The following is a 21,169-nucleotide window of genomic DNA, read 5'->3' as shown; positions in this document are numbered from 1 at the left end:
CAGGCTTGCCCAGTGCTGGGATTAAGTGCGTGCACCACTGACACCTGGGGAATGAATGTATCTTTAAGAGCACATAGAGCTCTCCTGAGGCCCTGGGTTCAGTTCCCAGCACCCACATCAGGTGACTTATAATACCTGTAACTCTAGCTCCTGGGAGTCTGATGTCTTCTTCTGGTCTTCATGGACACTCAAGTGTACATAGAAATACACATAAGTAAAAATAAATATGAAAAAATAATACAATTAAAAAGAAACAACTACACTAAAGAAGACAGTCAGAATAGATTCCCCATGCTTATGAGATTCCAAAATTAGTACTGTGGAAATATTTGTATTCCTAGAAGCAGTCAGGAAATTGTGTCATCATTATCACCTTCCATTAACATTCTTTTTAGAACTAAAGTTAATTTTAAAACTTATGTGGAGCTGGGCGTTGGTGGCGCACGCCTTTAATCCCAGCACTCGGGAGGCAGAGGCAGGCGGATCTCTGTGAGTTCCAGGACAGCCTGGTCTACAGAGTGAGTTCCAGGACAGCCTCCAAAGCCACAGAGAAACCCTGTCTCGAAAAACCAAAAAAAAAAAAAAAACAAAAAACAAAAAACTTATGTGGAAGCACAAAATATTCTAAGTACCTAAAAGAACCCTAAGCAGACAGAGCAACTTGGGGGAGGTTTTGTAATACCTGGTCTGAAGTATACCTCAGAGCCATAGGAACAACAGCGTGGTACTGCACAGAGGCTAGCTACAGCCACCAGGTTTTCAACAAAGATGCCAGAACATTACACTGGAGAAAAGAGCGCTTCTTCAAATGGAAGGTGCTGCCAAGTGTACATACTGAAGTCTACATAGCTGAAGCTAATCTGTCTCTCACCTCATGCAAAAGTTACCCAATGTGGGTAAAAACTTCTCTGTAAGACCTGAAACTGAAAAGAGACTACTAGCCTAGTAAATAATAGCCTGAGTTGACACATGGTGAAGTAAAATCCTTCCGACAACAAAAGAAACAGCACTCTCCAAAGTGGGAGAAAACCCTTTACTGACTCTCCATCTTGCAGGGAATCACTATGGAGACAAGTATCTTGTGGGTTTTTTTGTTTTGCTTTGTTTTTGTTTGTTGTTTTTTCCTGCAATCTAAGGAAGAGGAGAGTGAGAGATAGGAAAGTAGAGTTGGTAATGGGAAACAACAGGGTAATGGAGTCAAAGTAAAGAAAGGCAGATGCCACTCATTTTCTCATATGCAGACGCTAAAGCTTTTCAGATATATACAGGACACAAAAGTGTGAGGGTAGCCATGTGGGTGTGTTCTCTCTCCTACATGGAATCTAGCTTTCCCTAATGTCAGTCTCATTCAAAGGACTTCGAGGGATGAGGAAGGGTCCAGCAGCAGGACAGAGGACGGTGGAGAGAGTGGATATGAGCAGAGATCAGTGATAGACCCGTGAAAGCCAGTGTGTGCTAAGAAAAGTAATCATGCCAGGCGGTGGTTGTGCACACCTTTAATCCCAACACTGCGGAGGCAGAGGCAGACGGATCTCTGTGAGTTTGAGGCCAGCCTGGTCTACAGAGAGAGTTCCAGGACAGACAGGGCTTCATAGAAAAGCCCTATGTCAAAAAACAAAGAGCAGGAAGGAAGATGAATCATAGTCAAGTAGCATCAACTATGTCAAGGTCATTGAACAAAGATTTGTTTGTATTTGTGTGTAAGAGTGTATGTGCTCATCGGTCATATAATGACACAGTCAGTCAAGGCTTTTTTTTTCCTTTGAGACAGGGTTTCTCTGTGTAGCACTGGCTATCCTGGAACTCTGTAGACCAGGCTTGCCTCAAACTCAACGAGATCCCCCTCCCTCTGCCTCCTGAGTGCTGGGGTTTAAGGCATGTGCCACCATGCCTGGCTTGTCAAGGATTTTAAAACCACAAACAAGCATTAGCAGGTGATCAAGTCATGCATGTTTTAGACATCTGAGATACATCAGCAGATATGAAGACTAGAAAGGAAAGAACAGGAACCATACTTTACTTTGTGAGATACAAGTACAAAATGGATGTTATGTAATGGATACTTTCTTCTAAAGGATGCTGAGAAACCAGGTGTAAAGATTTGAGTGGTGTTCTTAGGCTGGCCTGGCTTGGGAAATGACAGGTTATGTGTGGTTGTACCAGGCTATACTGTAGGCATGCACGTTAGTGTCTGCTCTCTCCATAGATGAGCCAGCACAGCAGGTGGACTGACAGACAGCAAGATAATGGTCACGAATCTTCAGTGTCTCCTTTCTTGAACAGACTGAAATTTGAGCTTTTTACTTCACATGCATACAGTGTACTGATGATTAAGAGTGTATTCTAATGGTAACATTTCAAAGCATCCCCCCCCCCCTCCCCAGTTCCGGGGATTGACCACTAGGTATTGCACATTCTTGCAAGCTTTCTGCCAGTGAGCTACATCCCCAGCCCTCTTTTTTTTTTTTCCCCCCGAGACAGGGTTTCTCTGTGGCTTTGGAGGCTCTCCTGGAACTGACTTTGTAGACCAGGCTGGCCTCGAACTCACAGAGATCTGCCTGCCTCTGCCTCCCGAGTGCTGGGATTAAAGGTGTGCGCCACCAACACCTGGCTTCTGTTGTCTATTTTTACTGTCCTTATTTGTTTCATCTAGCTCCTCATTTTAATCAGCTGCTTCGTCTTTTGTGTTAAGAGCATCTCTGGGGAGGACTGTCTCATTTTGGACTCGGCATGCCTGGGCTCTAGTCTCACATGTCCACTTTATCTTTGTGTCTGTGAGGTATTCATTTCCTGGATTCTGTTCTGTGTTCCTCATGTGAAGGTGGTCATAGTTAACTCTGCAGGTGACTTGTGTAAGATTTTGGAAGTCTTGTAACTTTTTAATAATTATAAGAGTAGTTATATATTTTCATTGACAAGGTGCTACATTCTTTTTCCCCCCTACACATTCTTTAATCTTATGAAAGATATTTGTATAACTTGAGGATGAACCACTAGCTCTTCATAAGCATTTTCTCGGTTGCTATGATGTTTGAAGCAGTTTTCCTTGTGCTAAAAAGCCTTCAATAGGAAAAAGCCCAGGTCTGATTACAATAGTAACTGTTTTCCAGAAAACATTCTCGGATATTGAATAAAATATTTAGAAACCTGTAAATGAGAGCTGGGCTCCATAAGAAAACCTGAATCAGGAGCATATATTTGGGTCATAGTGTGAGCCACTTAGGTCAGGTTTGTTGTTGGTCTTCACAAAGCCTGTGTGTGACCCTAAAAGTCTGAGGACTCAAGGAAGAGATAATATAAAAAGTAGACTCACACTGGTGCTACCCAGTGACAGAAAACTATGCGAGAAGCTTTTGGAAGGATGTGCCCTTGTGCAAGATTGTGCAGGATGGCCACATATAAACTGTTTATGTTGGGTTTACTCTTAGAAGTGATGAATATTGAAAGAAGCCTTTCACCACCAGCTACAGTCAGTAAAAGAACAGCAGATGGCGAGGCCAAGAACCGTTAGATACTACTGTAAGCAAGCAAGTCAGGAAGCACTTCTAGGCTGTCACTGGGACCCAGCTCTCTGAGAGCCCCTGTTCCTACTGTTGTTTGCTTTGTCATGATGAACAGTGGACTGGTAACCATATCTAGAACCTGGACTAAATAGGAGGTAGACAGAGCTGCAGTGTTCTCCCTTAGGGCAGTTTGCACAAGCGGTCTTGTTCTCCATCCTCCTGCCTCCGCTCAAATGCTATCATCACCAGCACCATACCTAAGGTATGGTACTGAGGCTCAAAGCAGTGCTTTGTGCACGCTGGGCAAGCGCTTTTATCAACCAAGTCCCATCCTCAGCCCTTGGCAGTGCTGGCATGTTTAGATTATGCTTTGTGTGATGTGTGATGAATGTGCTGTCTCACAGCATAGACAGGGCCCTGCACATGGGACTGCCTTGGTCACTAAGTGTTCTTCTGAACAGAAACAGGTGGCCCTGTCCCTTTTCCCCATTCTTGTCTTTCATGTTTTACAGGATTTTGTGATAATTCCTTTTTTTAAATTATGTCCAAGTGATGTAAAAGTCACCTTTCCCTTCTCAGGTGGGAATAACCCACATGTCGGCTGTTTGTTACATGACAGGCAGCTCCTTTGCCTTTTGTGGGAGATGAACACTGGATGAGAAGACACTTGTTTTGCGGGGTTTTATCAGAAACTTCCTTGGCTGGTCTGTGGACAGTGTAAGTTCTTAGTAGATAGTTTCATGGATAGTGCTGTGCGGGTTTGGCTTCTTTCTGGGTGCTCAGGTGCTTATAGAGGATGCTCTTTAGATGGGGGGGCTTTCTAGTGGGCATGGGTGTCTCCCCACGTGTTCATGCTGGGTGAGTGCTCTCCTACTGAGTTACACCCATCCCCCGTCCCCACGTCCTTGATTTGAACCTTCTAGTTGTTTTTATTATTAGAATTACATTCTTCAAGACCCCCATGAACTCGTATTAATTACCTTAGGAAAGGTTGTAATTTATCACATGGAGGTTTGGAGCTCTTTGCATTAAGCATAGCATTCTTTTATGTATTTGGCTTAGTGCCATCTGTATCTACTGTGCCAGTACCTATGTGGCTAGCTTACTTGTGTGGTCTTTTTGTCAAAAAGAAATGTTCTAGTTGCTTCTGGTAAGCATTGCTGCTAATTTTCCCTGTGCTGCTGTGTTTAATCTCAGGTGCAGTCGTTCACATCTGGTTTTTCATTTTTGTTCTTTCTTGAAAAACTGGTTACTTAAAACCTAATTACTTAAAAATAGAGAAGAATAAAGAAACTTGCTGTTGTCTCCTTGGCTTGGCTTGAGTTCCCTGGTGTTGGCTGTCTGGAACCCCCTTTCTAAGGCCCCACTTCCCTGCACACTAGCTTGGTGTGCAGGGAGAAGCTTGGGAGTCTGTTGGCTGGGCTTTATTTACGGAAACAGCAGGGTTGAGATTGATTGCGTTGTGCAGAGACTATGTGGATGAGGGAGGGTCACAGCACATGCTCAGTCCTGTCAGTGTGAGGGAAGTTTCTGCGTTCTGCGTGAAGGCTTAGGTCATAGCACAAGCTCAGTGAGAGCTCTGTGAGGTCTCTCAGCCTGCATGTGCCTCCATTTTGAGTACTTAGAGCAGAAAAGGGCAGAGTTTTAGCAGTAGGTAAAGGTGCAGGAATCCAGCTAGCTTCACCAGAGCCTCTGGTAGTCATGGACGATCCATTCAGCCCCTGCAGGTAGGCGATCTTTCCCCTGGCCTCTCGGAGACGTTGGCTTTGCTGCTCGAGCTCCTTCTAAAGATGTTTATGAATCATCTCGCCATTCATAGTGCATGTTCCAGAGCCGTTGATTCAGCCAGCTGGCCATGCAGAGGTGGCATTGCGAAGCATAAAATGAAAGCTGTGCCGGGGTCTGCCCGGAGATGAATTGAGCAAATGTATGCGTGAAGCTGTGTGAGTCTCTGCGTCCTCTTCCCCTTTCCCCACCTCCTTCTCTCTTCAGCGCGATTTTAGCCTGAGTTTCACCAGTGCATTTTGTAGAGCTTGTCTGTCTTCAGAACCTGCAGAGCAAACCTGCCGCTGCCTCGTTACCCATGTGCCTTGTAGGGATTGCGGGGCCACAGAGCCTTTCTGTTTGGCTGTTTTAGGAAGGAAGGGTGGTAGGTGGGGAGCTATTGGTTGCTTTGAAGGTGGGTGGGACTTGCTTTGATTGAGAGTCTGTTTGCTAGAGCAATTATAATTCTTGTGAGGTGACACATGAGGGAATGGCTGTAGATTATGACTGCAACTGTATCATCTTAAAGTGGGTTTTAAAAGTGGAGCTGTCGTGTCATATCCATCAGTTTTTCTGTTTCTTCTGAGGGAGCAAAACCTTCTTTTTGGAGTTTATGGAAATTTTCTTTCCAGCTTTGTGAGACAAAACACGCTGATGTCTGTGTTAAAATTGAGATTCATATATGTTTACTTACTGTATGTTTGATTTAGTTTTGTGGTGTATGTGTGTTTTGCATGACTTGAGTTGGTAGGAGGGGAGTGGAAAGGGTTTGTTGTGAGAGAAGGCAGGCGCCGAGGCCACATTTGGTACCTGTGGCTTGGTGTCTGACCACTAAGTAGCCCTTTGTACCCAGGTGAGGTTGTGCTGTTTTTTGTACCTACTGTTTGCAGAGAGCCCAGGCAGGTGGCCGCCACTGTGGTTTACCAGGAACCAATCAGGATATGCAGATTTTGCACAATGGAATTCTTACTCAAACAGGGAGTTCGAGAAGTTTGGGATTGCATAGCTGCCTCTCATTTCCTCTAAATTGGGAGCAATTTAGAAACAACAGCCAGGCTCTGTGCAGTTGTGAGGGCTGCAGAAAGTGCCTAAGGTAGACAGTGTGCATCCTCCAGGTGAGGGAGAAGCTCACTGTGTATTGACACCAAGGAGGAAGGCTTATGTAAGTGCTCAGCTGGAGACATGTGTGTATGGGGGGTGGGGGAGGATTCCTGTGATCAGCTTTGGTCAGAAGAGACCCAACTGGGACAGGGTTTAAGCAGTGCTAACATTTAGAGAGTATTCCTAAAGTACATATTTTGTTGTATTCTTTCAGGGCTAATTTTAGAATTGGAACCAAAGGGATATTGTATAGAGGAGTAATGAGGGGTTGGTGTCTTTGTTAATATCGCCATGTTTGGTTCCCATTCCTACGAGGGCCACTTCCTGTTATGACAATGTAGATTTGAACATTGTGTTTGGAAGATTGGGGATAATACCCATGTTTCCCACAGTGTATAATGTTGTTTCTGGAACAAGACCATATGTTTGAGTATTTGGGGGAATGCTGATTTTTCTGTTGAAAGGATTTTCCTTCCTCTCTTTTTTAATTAAAAAAAACTTGGGTCAGGGTCTCCTCTTTGTTTGTCTGGCTAGTCTTGGTATAGACCTGTTTTGGTACAGCCACCCTCTTTGCTGATGGAGATTGGGTGTTCCTGGCAGTGCTCTGAGGATGGCTTCTGGGTTTCAGAGTTGATTTTCTTCTTCAGCAGCACTGTTTCCTCTGTGTGTGTGTGTGTGTGTGTGTGTGTGTGTGTCTGTGTGTGTCTGTGTGTGTCTGTGTGTGTCTGTGTGTGTCTGTGTGTGTCTGTGTCTGTGTGTGTCTGTGTGTCTTCTTTATTCCCCTGTCTTTAAGAAAATATTTTTGGAAAATTGCTCCTGTCCAGGGCTTTGGGGTCTGGCCTGTCTGGTTGGGTGAGGGCTTCTGTGTAGGTTTATCAGTAGAAAACACTAGCCAGTTTGCATTGGGCTCATTTCCCCCTTGTTACACTTGGGAACATCAGGAAACATGGGGAGACATAGAAGGTTCTACTCCCGGGAAGCAGACTGTTGTCAAACCTTTCACCCTGCTATTACTCTTGACCCACTGCAGTAGAACCCTGACTGGAGGTCAAGTGTGCACCCTGTCCCTGGGGGCCCTCTGGGCGCGGTGCCGTGTGTCACTGATGCCTCTTCTTCCACACCTCCCTGCTGTGTTCCCAGGTGAGGCAGCCCTGCCCTGCCTCGGGCTCAGTGTCTGCCATGCTGTTGATTCTCTAGGGTCATGGGTTCCTGATCCTTCTTCCTTCTGAATTCGCTTTTCCTTTTCCATTTTGCTTATGGTCCTTACTGAGTCATTCCTCCTACCAAAGACACACTTGTTCTGACCTTGTGACAGCTATCAGAGGAGATGGGAAAAGGCAGGAAACTCTAGTTAAAGGACGAAAGCATGCACTCTCGAGTCTTCTGAAGAAGCACACATAGTTGATAACCTCCTGTGTCATAAAGTTTCTGACCCAGGTGCTACAGGTGCTTGGATATTGTTTAAAATAATTCTGAAAGAGCTGGGCGGTGGTGGCACACACCTTTAATCCCAGCACTCGGGAGGCAGAGGCAGGTGGATCTCTGAGTTCGAGACCAGTCTGGTCTACCGAGCGAGTTCCAGGACAGCCTCCAAAACAATACAGAGAAACCCTGCCTTGAAAAACCAAATAAATAAATAAATAGATAAATAAATAGATAAATAAATAAATAATTCTGAAAGAAAGCTTACCTTTTACATTTTGTGTGCACTGTGATGCTCTGACACTAAGGTGAACTGGAGATAATTACTGTAAACATTCTTTGATTGCCTTCCCTGTTGGACAGGGGTCACATCTATTCTTACAACCTCTGTTCCCAATATAGGGTCTCCTTATGTAGCTCTGGCTGGCCTAGAATTCAGTGCTAGTACTGCAGGTGTGCGCCACCAGGGCTGCTGCAGCTGGAGCTTTGGCATAAATGTGTTCAGATGGTGTGGAGGCACCACACACCTTCAATCCTAGCACTCCAGAGGCAGAAAGAAGCAGGTGGATCTCTGAGTTTGAAGCCATCCCGCTCTACATGGTGAATTTCAGGCCAGCTAGGGCTATGTAAGTATTTTACTGAGCATTTACTTTTGTTTTGTGGTTTTGGCTATTTTACTGAACAGAAATGTGTTCAGTAAAGTACTTAGGAGTAAGAGAAATGGCTGGACATAGTAAGTGTGTCGGGCCAGCTACTCCTCCGCTGTGAGCTCATCTTCCTCATGGTTCTGGCCTCCTGGCTGGAAAGAACGATGTGGGCAGTATGAAAATGCTTGTTGTGTTGTCATAATTCTAAGTCCTCATCTCCAGTTTCTTGCAGGTATGATTCTCTTAGTAGAAACAAAGCAGCACTAGGAATTGTCTTGGGAATGAAGGTTGCTTGTAAGCAGCTGCTCACACTTGACTAGTCTGCCGCCTCCTTGCTCATTTTCAGTATTTATTTTTATTCCTCTTGGAAAAACCTTTTTTTTCCTGTTGTGAGGATTGACCCCACAACTTGACACATAGCTGTATACTCCATCCTCGTTCTACTTTGAGACAGGATCTCACTAAGTTGCCTAGAGTGGCCTTAAACTTACAATCCTACTGTTTCAACCTCCCTAGTAGCTGGGATTATAAGCATATACCAACTTTTTTTTTTTTTTTTTTTGGTTTTTCGAGACAGGGTTTCTCTGTGGCTTTGGAGGCTGTCCTGGAACTCGCTCGGTAGTCCAGGCTGGTCTCGAACTCACAGAGATCCGCCTGCTTCTGCCTCCCGAGTGCTGGGATTAAAGGCGTGCGCCACCAACGCCCGGCTGCATATACCAACTTTCTACGTTCTGAAATTTTGTTTTTACTTCTTTATTTTTATCCATCTTATTTTATATACATGAGTAGTTTGCCTAAATGTATATCTCCGTACCTCATGTTTGCATGGTGTTGCCCAAGATCACCAGAAGAGGGCGTTTTATCCCTGGAACTGGAGTTAGGAACTGTCTTGAGCCTCCATTGTGGGTACTGGGAATTGAATGAGCAGCCAGTACCCTTAACTCTTAACTATCTCTCCAGCCCCTGAAATTGTGCTTTTTATTTTTACTCTTTTTAAAGTATTTATTGGGGTTTTTCAGGACAGGGTTTCTCTGGCTGTTCTGGAACTCACTTTATAGACCAGACTGGCCTTGAACTCAGAAAGACTCTGTGTGTGTGTGTGTGTGTGTGTGTGTGTGTGTGTGTGTGTGTGTGTGTGTGTGTGTGTGTTGGAACGTCCTAGAAATAGCTCTTAAAGACCAGGCTGTCTTGAACTCACAGAGATCTGCCTGCCTCTGCCTCCCGAGTGCTGGGATTAAAGGCGTGCACCATCACTGCCAAGCTTTTTCTTTTTTTAATGTGCTTTGGCGTGAAGGTGTCAGATCTGTTGGAACTGGAGTTACAGTTTTGAACTGCCATGTGGGTGCTAAGAATTGAACTTGAGTCCTCTGGAATAGCAGCCTGTGTTCTTACCCACTGAGCCATCTCTCTCCAGCTCCTGGTGTTTCCATTCTTAACACTGTCCAGGATAGTTACACATATAAGGCAGATAATTGGTGTCCTTTGCCTCTTTGCCCATTGCATTCTCAGCACTGGGATAAAGAGGGATTGGGTCATGGCTTTGCCTTGAAAGCATTTCAGACGCCTCCCAGTGAGACAGAGAGACCTTGGAGGTTTGTTGTAGCCCTGTTTATAGCTCTGTGGTTTCTCTCTGTAGGCTTAACTGTCGTTTGATTTCAGTGCCTGGAAAGTCCTGCCTTTGCTCAGGAGACCAGCTCAGTTCTGGAGGACAGCTGTTATGTTTTTCTTTGAGATAGGGTTTTTAAAAAATAATTTGTAGCCAGGTGGTGGTGGTGTTCACCCTTAATCTCAGCACTTAGGAGGCAGAAGCAGGTGGATCTCTGTGAGTTCAAGGCCAAACTGGTCTACAGGACAGCCAGGGCTGTTACACAGAGAAACCTTGTCTCAAAAAAAAAAAAACAACAACAACTAAACAAACAAAGATTTGCTGAAGTTTGGTATGCACATATGCACTTTTGTTAAGCTGTAGTTGTTAAAACCATTTGCATTTGTGCAGCAAATGCAGATAGTAAGCCTGTAGTGGGGCAGGGTCAGATGTCATTTCGAGGTGCCCTATGCAGATCACTGAATAGTGGATAAGAAATGCAGACAATGAACAAGGCCATCACTGCACTAGAAAGTAGCTCCCTCTCATCTGCTTCCTTCCGGTCTTCCTCCTAAATAGTGAGTACATTTTCCTCTTTCCCTTCCTTCATACTCCACTCAGCCTTCCACCTCTTACGTCTTTGGACTCAACCTCCTGAGTGCAAGGGTTTCAGCTTTGTTCCCCACACCCAATTCTAACACGTTTTTTTTTGGGGGGGGTTGTTTTTGTTTTTGTTTTTTTGGTTTTTCGAGACAGGGTTTCTCTGTATTGTTTTCGAGGCTGTCGGTCCAGCCTGGCCTCGAACTCACAGAGATCCGCCCGGCTCTAACACAGTTTTAAACCCATTTATCTGCTGTAAAATTGTTTGGGGTGAAAGGCCGCAGCTATGACTCGTATCAGGGCAGTCAGTCTTGTTGGTTCTTGCTTGGTGTTTCCTCCCTTAGTTCTGGACACTGGGTTATATCTGGAGAAACCATGGAAGAGCAGGACACTGGGTTATATCTGGAGAAACCATGGAAGAGCAGGACACTGGGTTATATCTGGAGAAACCATGGAAGAGCAGGACACTGGGTTATATCTGGAGAAACCATGGAAGAGCAGGACACTGGGTTATATCTGGAGAACCATGGAAGAGCAGGACACTGGGTTATATTTGGAGAAGCTATGGAAGAGCAGCTTCTGTGATGGATCGCTGTGACTTCCCCATAGAGTGGCTTTTCTTTCTTTGCTCAGACCGCACTCTCCTCTGCAGAGCTGAAGGGTTGTGAGTCCAGTTCCAGGCCTCTGCTGACTTCGTGCCAGTGATTGTGGACCAGTCACTCATTCTGTTACTAATTCTCCTCAGGTTGAGTTTTGTTCTTGTTTATCAAACCTCTTTTCAGGTTAATTTTGCTTGGAGGATACCAGTGACTTTATTATCTTGGAATAAAGCTCTTATTTGTTAACTATAGCTAAGATACAGTTGATTAAGAATATTAGATTTCACTACAAATATATGTTCAGCTTCTTCAGACACCAGGGGAATGCAAATCAAAACTACATTGAGATTCCATCTCACCTCAGTCAAATTATCCGTCATTAAGAAAGCACATGGGGGCAGGACAGGGGCAGGGGCTGGAGAAATAGCACAGTGATTAAGAGCCTCTTTCAGAGGCTCTGGGGTTTGGTTCCCAACACCCATGTGGTGGTCACAACCATCCATACCCCAGTTCCAGGGTCCTGGTGCCCTCTTCTGACCTCCACAGGTACCGGGAATGCACGTGGTGCATATACATACATACAAACACAACATGCAGACTAAATAAATACAAAGAAAAGAAAACACGCGGGGCTGGAGAGGAGACTCAGTGATCACTGTTCTGTCGTCAGAGGACTAAAGTTTGACTCCCACATCCATGGTCCTTGACTCACAGTTCATTGTGACTCCAGCTCCAGGGATCTGTGGTCGCTGCAGTCCCTGCACTCAGTGTATACCGGTGCACATGTACACTGTAAAAAAGCCTGAGAGAACATTAGAGCAGATGACTTTGATGGGGAAGGGGAGGCACACTGTGCACTATAGTAATATAAAGTGGTGTAGCTACTATGGAGATAAGTTACAGGGGTTCGTCAAGAAAACCAAAGAGGAAGCTGCTGCACCTCTCCTAGGCATGTGCCAGAGGAGTCTACGTCAGCACCCTAGTGATAGTCTACATCCATGTTACTGCAGTACCATTCACAGGTATGCCAGGTATGCACAGCCTAGGTGCTTAGCCATACACAGATAGTGGAAGACAGTGTACTGTGTGCACACAGTGGAGAGTCACTCAGGTATAAGGAAGTATCAAATTAAATGGATAGAAGGGCACGATCATCCTGTTAAGTAAGAAATCTGGACTCTGAAAAATAGGTATTACATGCTCTGTCTCATAGATAAGACAGGAAGTGACATGAAAGTGTGAGGTACACTGTAGGGAGACAGAATGGCGGGGACAATGTGACTGATACACTAGAGAGGCGTGCCAGAGCTATTCCACGAAGCCTTTTGCTTTGCACACTTCCTACATGCTAGTTAATGCGCTCTTGGGCACAGTGGGGAGCTAAAAGCAGGCTAAGTTTCTAGCTTCACGATGGCTCTGCCCCCCAGAGCAAGACAGCCATTTGTAATTTCTCAGAAAAGTCATGGCGGATACAGGCTGAAGGTGAGGTGTGCAGATTTGTCCTGTTCTGACTGAGCGCCGTCACATAATGCTAAGAATAGCAGTGACTGCAACAGGCCTGTCTAGTTCATACTGTAGCAGGCCTCTACTTCTATAATCTCTCTGTGGAGTTATTTGCCATTATGAGCTGAGGACTCAGGAGATGATGTCAAGATGACACTTAAAGGGTAAAGTTTGAATCAAGTCATCTTGTTCCTGGTGTCCGTGTACTTGATACTCTGCAGTAAATATCCGGCCTGTCTTTCTCTGGGATGGGGAAGTAAGTGACTATGTCACATTCTCAGGCCAGCCTTAGGGTGGGGCAACCCCTGGGACCAAATGACCCGACCCTCAGAAGAAACCTCGTGGCTGGTGGTCCCATGCCTTCCCTCCTCCTGACAAAGATATTTCTCCCTTTTTGAAATTCAGATGCAAGCTTCCTTCCTCTTTCTGTCCACCCCTGTTTACTTCTTAGACTAAACTGTTTCCATGGTAACAGGTTACTTTTCAAAGGGAACATCTTGTCATTTTATTTAATCCACTGCAGCTGAAGAGGACTGAAATATTAAGTTGTAGTTGCTATGGATACTGCTTTGTTACATCAGTTTCTTTTGTATCAGATTTCATATACAATGAATTTCTTTTTCTTTCTTTTTTGATACTAAAGAAATAAACAGAATGAAAACCTTCATTGTAGTTTGGCTTCTGCAGCCATTTTTTTCATATCCCAGCCAAGGATTTGTAGAATAATAGAGGTTGAGAGTCAGCTATTTTTCAAAACATGTAATTTATATTATCTATATAGTGAAATTCTCTGTTATAGGAAGGACGGTGATAGCTTTAAAAAAAATGAACACACACATATTAAGTTGATCCACAGTATTTTAGTGTTTCAAATAACAGAAACCCTAGGAAGTAGAAATGGAAGAGGTCAGAGGGCTGTAATGGAGGTGGCCCAGGATCCCAGTACTTAGAAGGCAACTTCGCATAAGAATACATGCGCTCTTCTCTCTCTCTCTCTCCCTCCCTCCCTCCCTCCCTCCCTCCCTCCCTCCCTCCCTCTCTCTCTCTCTCTCTCTCTCTCTCTCTCTCTCTCTCTCTCTCTGTCTCTCTGTCTCTGTCTCTCTCTTTCTCTCTCTCTCTCTCACACACACAGAGTTCTTTCTGGGGTTTCTTGTTGCTATTTTGAGTTAGATCATTTGGAGTTCATTCTTTGTCTTGGCTCTTTCTGACACAGGGTTTTTCTGGAACTCTATGTAGAGCAGGCTGATCTCCAGCTCAGAGATCTGCCTGCCTCTGCCTCCAGGGTGCTGGGATTAAAGGTGTACATCTGGCTTTCTTTCCTACTTTCAGTCTTAATTGTAACACATCTGTTGACTTTTTTAAAACATTTCATTGCTGTCAGGTGGTAGTGGCCCACACTTTTAGTCCCCAGCACTCAGGAGGTAGAGACATATGGATCTCTGAGATTGAGACCAGCCTGGTCTACAGAGTGAGTTCCAGGAAAACCAGGGCCACACAGGTAAATCCTGCCTTGAAAAAATAAACAGTTGCCTTTAATCCCAACACTTGGGTGGCAGAGGCAGGTGGATCTCTGTGAGTTCAAGACCAGCCTGGTCTATAAGAGCTAGTTCCAGCCAGGCGTTGGTGGCACACGCCTTTAATCCCAGCACTTGGGAGGCAGAGGCAGGCGGATCTCTGGGAGTTGGAGGCCAGCCTGGTCTACAAGAGCTAGTTCCAGGACAGCCTCCAAAGCGATAGAGAAACCCTGTCTCGAAAAACCAAAAAGAAAAAGTGAACAAACCAATACAACCAACAAAAAAACTGTAGCTCCTTATTTAAAACTCACGGGATGTTGCAAAGACAGCACAGAGCAGTCCTATGTGCATTCATGGGTGGGTGGGTGTGTATGTACGCATGCACGTATGCATGTATATGCATTCAGTGTTTGATCACACGTGACTGTGTCCTGCATCAGAATGCAGCTCCTGTCCTTTCAGAGCTGTCATCATGTTGCCCCTGCCCTCAGCAATTATACCCCACCCCGCCTGGGCACCTGCAGCCACTGCGCTTGCTTCTTGTCAGCAAAGTGACGTTTACACTGCTCCTTATCTGTGATTGGTTTTCTTTTAAATTTTTAGAATTACTTTTATACATGTAGGTCAGAGGATAGCTTCTGCGAGTTGGGTCTCTCCACCGTGTGTTCTAGTGCAGGTCAGCAAGCTTGCAGGCCCCTCACTTGGAAGATTTAAATTTTATTTTGTGTATGTTCTTATGTGTAGACATGCACATCCCATGATGCCCAGGTGGAGTCCGAGGACAGCTTTGTGGAGTTGATTCTCTCCTTGTACCTTGTGATTTCAGAAGATAATTAATAAAGATTTATGTTAACATTGTATGAAAGTTTTTGTGTGGGAACTTTACTTGGTGGTAGGGTGCTTGATATCCCAGCAATAAAATAAAACAGAAACCAAAGCATTGCACGTAGCCTTAAAAATACCAACTCTTGTTAGGTCTTGGTGTGGTACTAGAAAGATGGTGGTGACTCTCAGGGTCATGAGTTTGAGGCCAGTCTAAGTATTGAGACTATTCCTCAAAAGCAACAAATTCAACAGACCAAAATTGCTATTAACTGTTTCTGCCCTCTCCAGTTACATGGCCGTGTGAGGGTGGAATGAGAGTGTGGCTAAGCAAGTGGTCTGCCTCGGAGTCTGGCTTCTGCTACACCTGCAGTGGTGGGCCCTCACCGGGGCTCTTCTTAGTGTCCTGTTGTCCTGTGTTGTGGAGGTCCTGCTGTTTTGGATCTATAGGTTTGTCCCTTTACGTGCCCCAACAGTTTATAGATAAGGTGGGCTAACTTCGAGCCCTGGTTCTGGATGGGAATGGCAGCTGGGTTGCCAGCTTTCCCTCATCGTCCCTGTCACCCCTGGGCAAGCTCCCTAGCACTGCTTCAGCTAGGTCACCCAATACCGGCTGCGACAGGGAGCAGAGCCAGATCTGCTCTCAGATGCAAGTCACCTACATTCATACAACCAGGGCCATCTCTACTGTTTTGCCCAGGTGAGGTTCAGGACCCTTTTTCCCATAGCTGTAGGGAATATGGAGGTGGGGTTGTTAGCTCTTCTCCTCCCACGCCCTCAGGGTTGACTCACATATGTCCCCAACCACAGGGTCAGCTCTAGTCTGTTGTCCCCTGCCCTTGTGGTGCAGGACCAGCTATCCCAGTGCCAGTGAAGGACAGGGCTGGCTCAGCACAGCAGGGTTCCAGTGACACAACACACACACACACACACACACACACACACACACACACACACACACACACACACACACACACACACACACACACACACACACACACACACACACACACACCCGCTAACCCAGACTATTAACATCATCATAGGCCCCAGCAGCAGCATGGTCTCAGGTGGCCAAACAGACTCGACTCTCCTCATCTACACAGCTGTCGGTGGTAACAGGCCGCCACACACATCAACTCAGACCTTGCCTGCTTAGGGCCACAGCCCTGGCCCAGCAGACACCATGCACTCAGAATTCAGATGATCGCCTAGACCACTCAGATCAGCATGGCCCTGGCAGTAGCATAACCCTCGGATACTCTCGGGCCACAGGTTGCAGGCTAGGCCCTGGCCATTTATGTGGCCTTTATTGGCAACATGGGCCAGGGACATCAACACAGACCCTAGCTGTGATAGGACCACGGATTCAGACATGATCCTCAGTATCAGCCCAGGCCCGGATATTATCACGGCATCACACGCCACTCAGATTGGCATGGCGCCTGCAGTGGCATAGCCCTTGGGTACCAATACGGCCCCAGGTGGTGGCTGAGACTACAGACCTCTGTACTGCCCTCAGTGGTGGCAGGAGCCACAGACATTAACACAGGCCACCTCGGCTGCTTCAGGGCCTCCAACCAAGACTTTGTCCCTGGAAGTAGTCCAGGTCCAGACAGCACCTTGAACTCTGGAGGCTACCAAGCCATTCATGCCTGCCTGTCCTCACCAGCCTCTCCTCTTCAGATCTGCCTCTCTCCCCAGCCCATGAACCATTCTTCTCCCCTCCTCCATTTCCCAGTCTGTACGCGCTCACTGTAAGGATGCCCGGGCTTCTGGTCGAGTCCTGCCCGCGTTAGCCGCTGGCATGGCGCAGGGGGATTGCCTTCCTTTCTTCTCTCGTGCCTGGACCTAGAAACCAGAGCGGCACTTGGTTTGATGGTGCCTGAATGCCCGACTGCCCAGCACCAATTAGAGTGTGCCCCCCTCAGACCTGGGGGGGGGAGGAACTATCTCTGTCCTCCCCTGGCTCAGGCCTGGAAATTTATTGTTCTTTTTTGAGATAGGGTCCATTCTGTAATCATGGCTGATCTAGAACTTACCATACAAACTGGTAGCCTTGAACTCATAGAGATCTGCCTGCTTCTTCCAAATAAGTAAGATTACAGACATGTACCACCACAGTGGACTTCTGAGGCCAATGTTGTTAAGTGAACTCGGGTTCTTTTCATGAGCACCAAGTGCTCATAGTCAGTGAACAGTCTCTGAGATCCCTGTCTCGGTTCTATAAGGGAACACGATGCTTTCAACATCTTTCTGTCTTTGACCTAAAACATGTTAGGACTTTAGCTGAGTTGGTAGAGTGCTTACTTAGCCTTCTCTTTGTAGCAGCATACCAACTAGACTCTACAGTTCCGACACCGGAGAGGTGGAAGCAGGAAGACCAGAAGCTTAAGGTGGTCTTTGGCTATATAGCAAGTTCGAGACTAGCCTGCAGAATAGAAATAAAGACCATTTGATAATTGTTTTTCTTTTTTTTTTTCGAGACAGGGTTTCTCTGTGTTGTTTTGGAGGCTGTCCTGGAACTCGCTCTGTAGACCAGGCTGGCCTCAAACTCACAGAGATCCGCCTGCCTCTGCCTCCCGAGTGCTGGGATTAAAGGCGTGTGCCACCAACGCCCGACAATAATTGTTTTTCTAATAGTTGGTCTACATTCTACATTTCCTAGATATTGTAGGCTAATGCTATTATTTTTTAATGCATTACATAAGTTTTTTTTTAAAGATTTATTTATTACATATACAGTGTTCTGTTTACATGCCAGAAGAGGGCACCAGACTGAATTATAGATGGTTGTGAGCCACCATGTGGTTGCTGGGAATTGAACTCAGGACCTCTGGAGGAGCAGTCACTGCTCTTAACCTCTGAGCCATCTCTCCAGCCCCTACATAATAGTTTTTAAATCATTTCATTTTAATATATGTTTTCAATAAAGTTCTTTTTTTCTTTTAATTTGTATTTCATATCCTACTTACTTTCTTACCAGTTTTCCTTGTTATGAAACACAGAGTTGGGGTGTGGTTCAGTGGTGGAACGCTTGCCTAGAATGCACAGGGCCTTGGTTTCATCTTTAGCACGTGAAAACCAAACCACACCACTGAGTGTTCTCATTTAGTTAGGCTCCTATGAAACCCTTGCACTTAGAACCTCCTTTGTTAATTTTTTTATTACATTCACACCCACACATTTTAATGTTTTTTTTTTAAGAAGAAAATCAGAACAACCAAATTTGTTATTTGAGAAAAGCGAATGCAGTACTTTTTCAGCAATGCTATCACCACAGACTCTGATTGCTCAGTCCACACCTAAGCAGCAGTTGCCTTCTATGGTGGCACGACTTCTCTGCACTAATTGCCATCAGGCTGAGACACCGGGGCAGGGGAAGCACAGACTGAGTTGTTGCACAAAGAACATTTACTCATCAGACCCCACCGATCTCTCTGTGCCCGCTTCCTGGGCAGCCTGCTTGGGGAACCCAACTCATGTCAACATCATTTGGACTTGACGCATCCATTTCTACTTTCTGTGCCGGTCTCTTGTGCTTTCTAGATTCTAGGAGTTGATGAAGGCCAACAACACCTAGAAGCCCAAGAACAGCAAGGAACATTTACATAAAAATTGTTTCTCCATCTAGCCTGTCCCTTCTTTCTATAGCTGTAACTGTCTGATTGAAGACAGCATCTTAGAAAACATTGCCGTTCAAATCTTTGTAATTCAGATTGATGATCAGATCAAAAGATCATGTCGTGTGAGTGTGTGTGTGGTGGGCTCTGCAGGAATGAAGGAATACTCAAAAGTTGCATGTCTCTGTGATGGCACTGTAGTGTTCAGAGGAAGAGCTGTGAAATTCTGGACGTAAAAGTGGTAGTCCTTAGGATAATGAAATGAAGCATCTAGCAATTCAAAAATAAAATCTTCTGTCACCTTGTTTGTAAAGCTTGCCAGGAACTACACGATGTTGTTTGCTGGAAAATCTTCTCCTTTTACAAATAAGATGGTTGTGTCTGCACTCGGTGACGCTTCTGGTTCACCAGACACATCTTTATCTTCTGCCAAATCTGTGGGTTCATCTTCTTCTACTTCATCTTCAATCATCGGGTCTTCCATTGTTTCTTCATCTTCTGTAAGATCTTGAGCCACTGCTGTGACCCTCTGGGGCAGCCACCAAGGGGCTGCCTAGGAGCAGCAGGGAGGCCGGGAAGGCCTGTAGGGAAGCAGCAGCAGTAGGCGGGAGCAGAGTCTCAGTGTCCACTGCATGTCCTCTAGGGCTCTTCTTTGTTAATTCTTTATTTTTTTTTTCTCTCTTTTTCTTTTTTTTTTTTTTTTTTTGAGACAGGGTTTTTCTGTGGCTTTGGAGGCTGTCCTAGAACTCGCTCTGTAGACCAGGCTGGCCTTGAACTTACAGAGACCCGCCTGCCTCTGCCTCCTGAGTGCTGGGATTAAAGGTGTGTACCACCACGGCCCAGTTCTTTTCAGAATTATTAATTCTATTTTATTTTTAAAGATTTATTTATTTACATATTTTATGTATATGGACACCTGGTCCACATGTACCGCTGCTCACCAGAAGAAGGCATCAGATCCCATTGTAGACAGTTAGGAGCTACCTTGTGAGTGCTGGAAATTGAATTCAGACCTCTAAAAGTACAGCCCATGCTCTTAACTGTTGAGCTATCTCTCTGGTCCTCCTTTTTTCATGTTTGTTGTTTCTTTGAGACAGTTTCTCTGTGTATTGATCTTGGGCTCTGTAGACCAGGCTGGCCTTGAACTCTTAAGATTTGCCTGCCTCTGCCTCCTGAGTGCTGCTATTAAAAGCATGCTTCACCACCGCCTGACTTTGGGAGAGTTTTTAAAAACATGCTTTCTTTGTGTAGCCAAAGCTGTCCTTGAATTATAAGCGTCCTGTCTGAACCCTCTTAAGTGTTAGGATTGCAGGCATGTACCTTCATGTTAGCCCCCTCCTATATATTTTAGAAATGGGAGGGTATACATAGTTCCATAAGGGCTTGAGGGTTGTTTTCGTTTTGTGGCACATTTCTTTGGCATTGTGGGCATCAACGGTATCAGAAAGATTTTGTAATCAACCATTAGGGAACCCTAAAATAGCACAGACATTCTAGAGCGGGCTGAAGATTGAGCTGTGACTTAACCTTTTTGAGGTGTAATAGGTCTTGGCTGGAGCTACTTGTAGTCAGAAAAGCATTTGGAAAGTCCGTGGAAATGCTTTGGTGGGTTATTTTGCTCATGGTTACCCAGGAAATAGAAATGGACATGTTAGGATGGAAATAGTGGCTGACACCAACTTAAAAAACAAGGTGTTAGGCTTGAGTGTGGCAGCTCATGCCTTTAATTCTAACATTCTGGAGCCAGAGACAGGTGGATCTCTGAGTACCAAGGCCAGTCTGGTCTACAGAGTGAGTTTCAGCACATCCTGGGCTACACAGAGAAATCCTGTCTTGCAAAACAAAAACAAAAAGCAAACCCCAAGAGGTCAGTTTTGGAGAGTAGTCATGACCTGGCTAGCTGAATCCTTGGCATAGTCCTTGAGGCAGAAACCTACTAGAACAGTGGAGCTACAAGCTTGTGTGTCAGAAAGGGACATGGATCCCTGCTGCAGCAGAGTAGTGAGCCCTTGGTGTGAGTCTTCACCACCAGAGCCCTTTCTTGTGCCTCTGCTGTGCATGTGTTTTATTCCCTCTTGAAAATGCCTACCGTCTGCCTTGCTGTACTGCTCTCTGTCTCCTCCAGAGGCACCCAGTTCACTCCAGACTGAGGGACTTGGTGGTTTGGGGGCGTGGGTGACAAAACAACAAATGAACACCTTTGTCACCTGGGGCAGGGATTGGTTGAGCTTTTGGGTGTGCAGCTGTTTGGCACCCAGAGCTTACTGAGAACTGCACAGTGGCATCATAAAGCCATCATCAGAAATTACCAGTTTTGGTTGTGCCACAGACTTAGTCAATCTGGCTGCTTGTGGCCTATGGGCTGCTGATTGGACATTGGAAGCCTGGCTGGTTTGCTTAGTTTCTCTTGGTATGTTTTGACGTTTCTTCTGGAATGGAGTATCCTATGTTTTTGATGTGATATTTAGACCCTTTCCCATTGGGGG

At 45.5% G+C, this 21,169-nt stretch overlaps 1 protein-coding gene and 1 pseudogene across 6 annotated transcripts in view; one reads left to right on the top strand and one right to left on the bottom strand.

Annotated features, from left to right (window-relative positions):
• The window catches only part of Rere (arginine-glutamic acid dipeptide repeats), a 321,115-nt gene that overhangs the window by 187,585 nt on the left and 112,361 nt on the right, over positions 1–21,169 (top strand). The window contains exon 1 of one of the 6 annotated variants that reach the window (XM_040734897.1): positions 4,858–5,230. The exons of the other annotated variants lie outside the window; for them this stretch is intronic. Coding sequence (XP_040590831.1) covers positions 5,205–5,230 — 26 coding nt within the window. The 5' untranslated portion in view covers positions 4,858–5,204. Of the gene's footprint in view, positions 1–4,857; positions 5,231–21,169 lie in introns of those variants that run through there. 6 annotated transcript variants of the gene reach the window in all.
• On the bottom strand, positions 18,482–20,009 carry LOC110342677 (annotated as a pseudogene).

The sequence above is a fragment of the Mesocricetus auratus genome, unplaced genomic scaffold, assembly GCF_017639785.1.
Source record: "Mesocricetus auratus isolate SY011 unplaced genomic scaffold, BCM_Maur_2.0 Super-Scaffold_100042, whole genome shotgun sequence".
Classification (NCBI taxonomy): Eukaryota; Metazoa; Chordata; class Mammalia; order Rodentia; family Cricetidae; genus Mesocricetus; species Mesocricetus auratus.
Note: the sequence above shows the minus strand (reverse complement) of the source record. Positions and strands in the feature narration are given on the sequence as shown.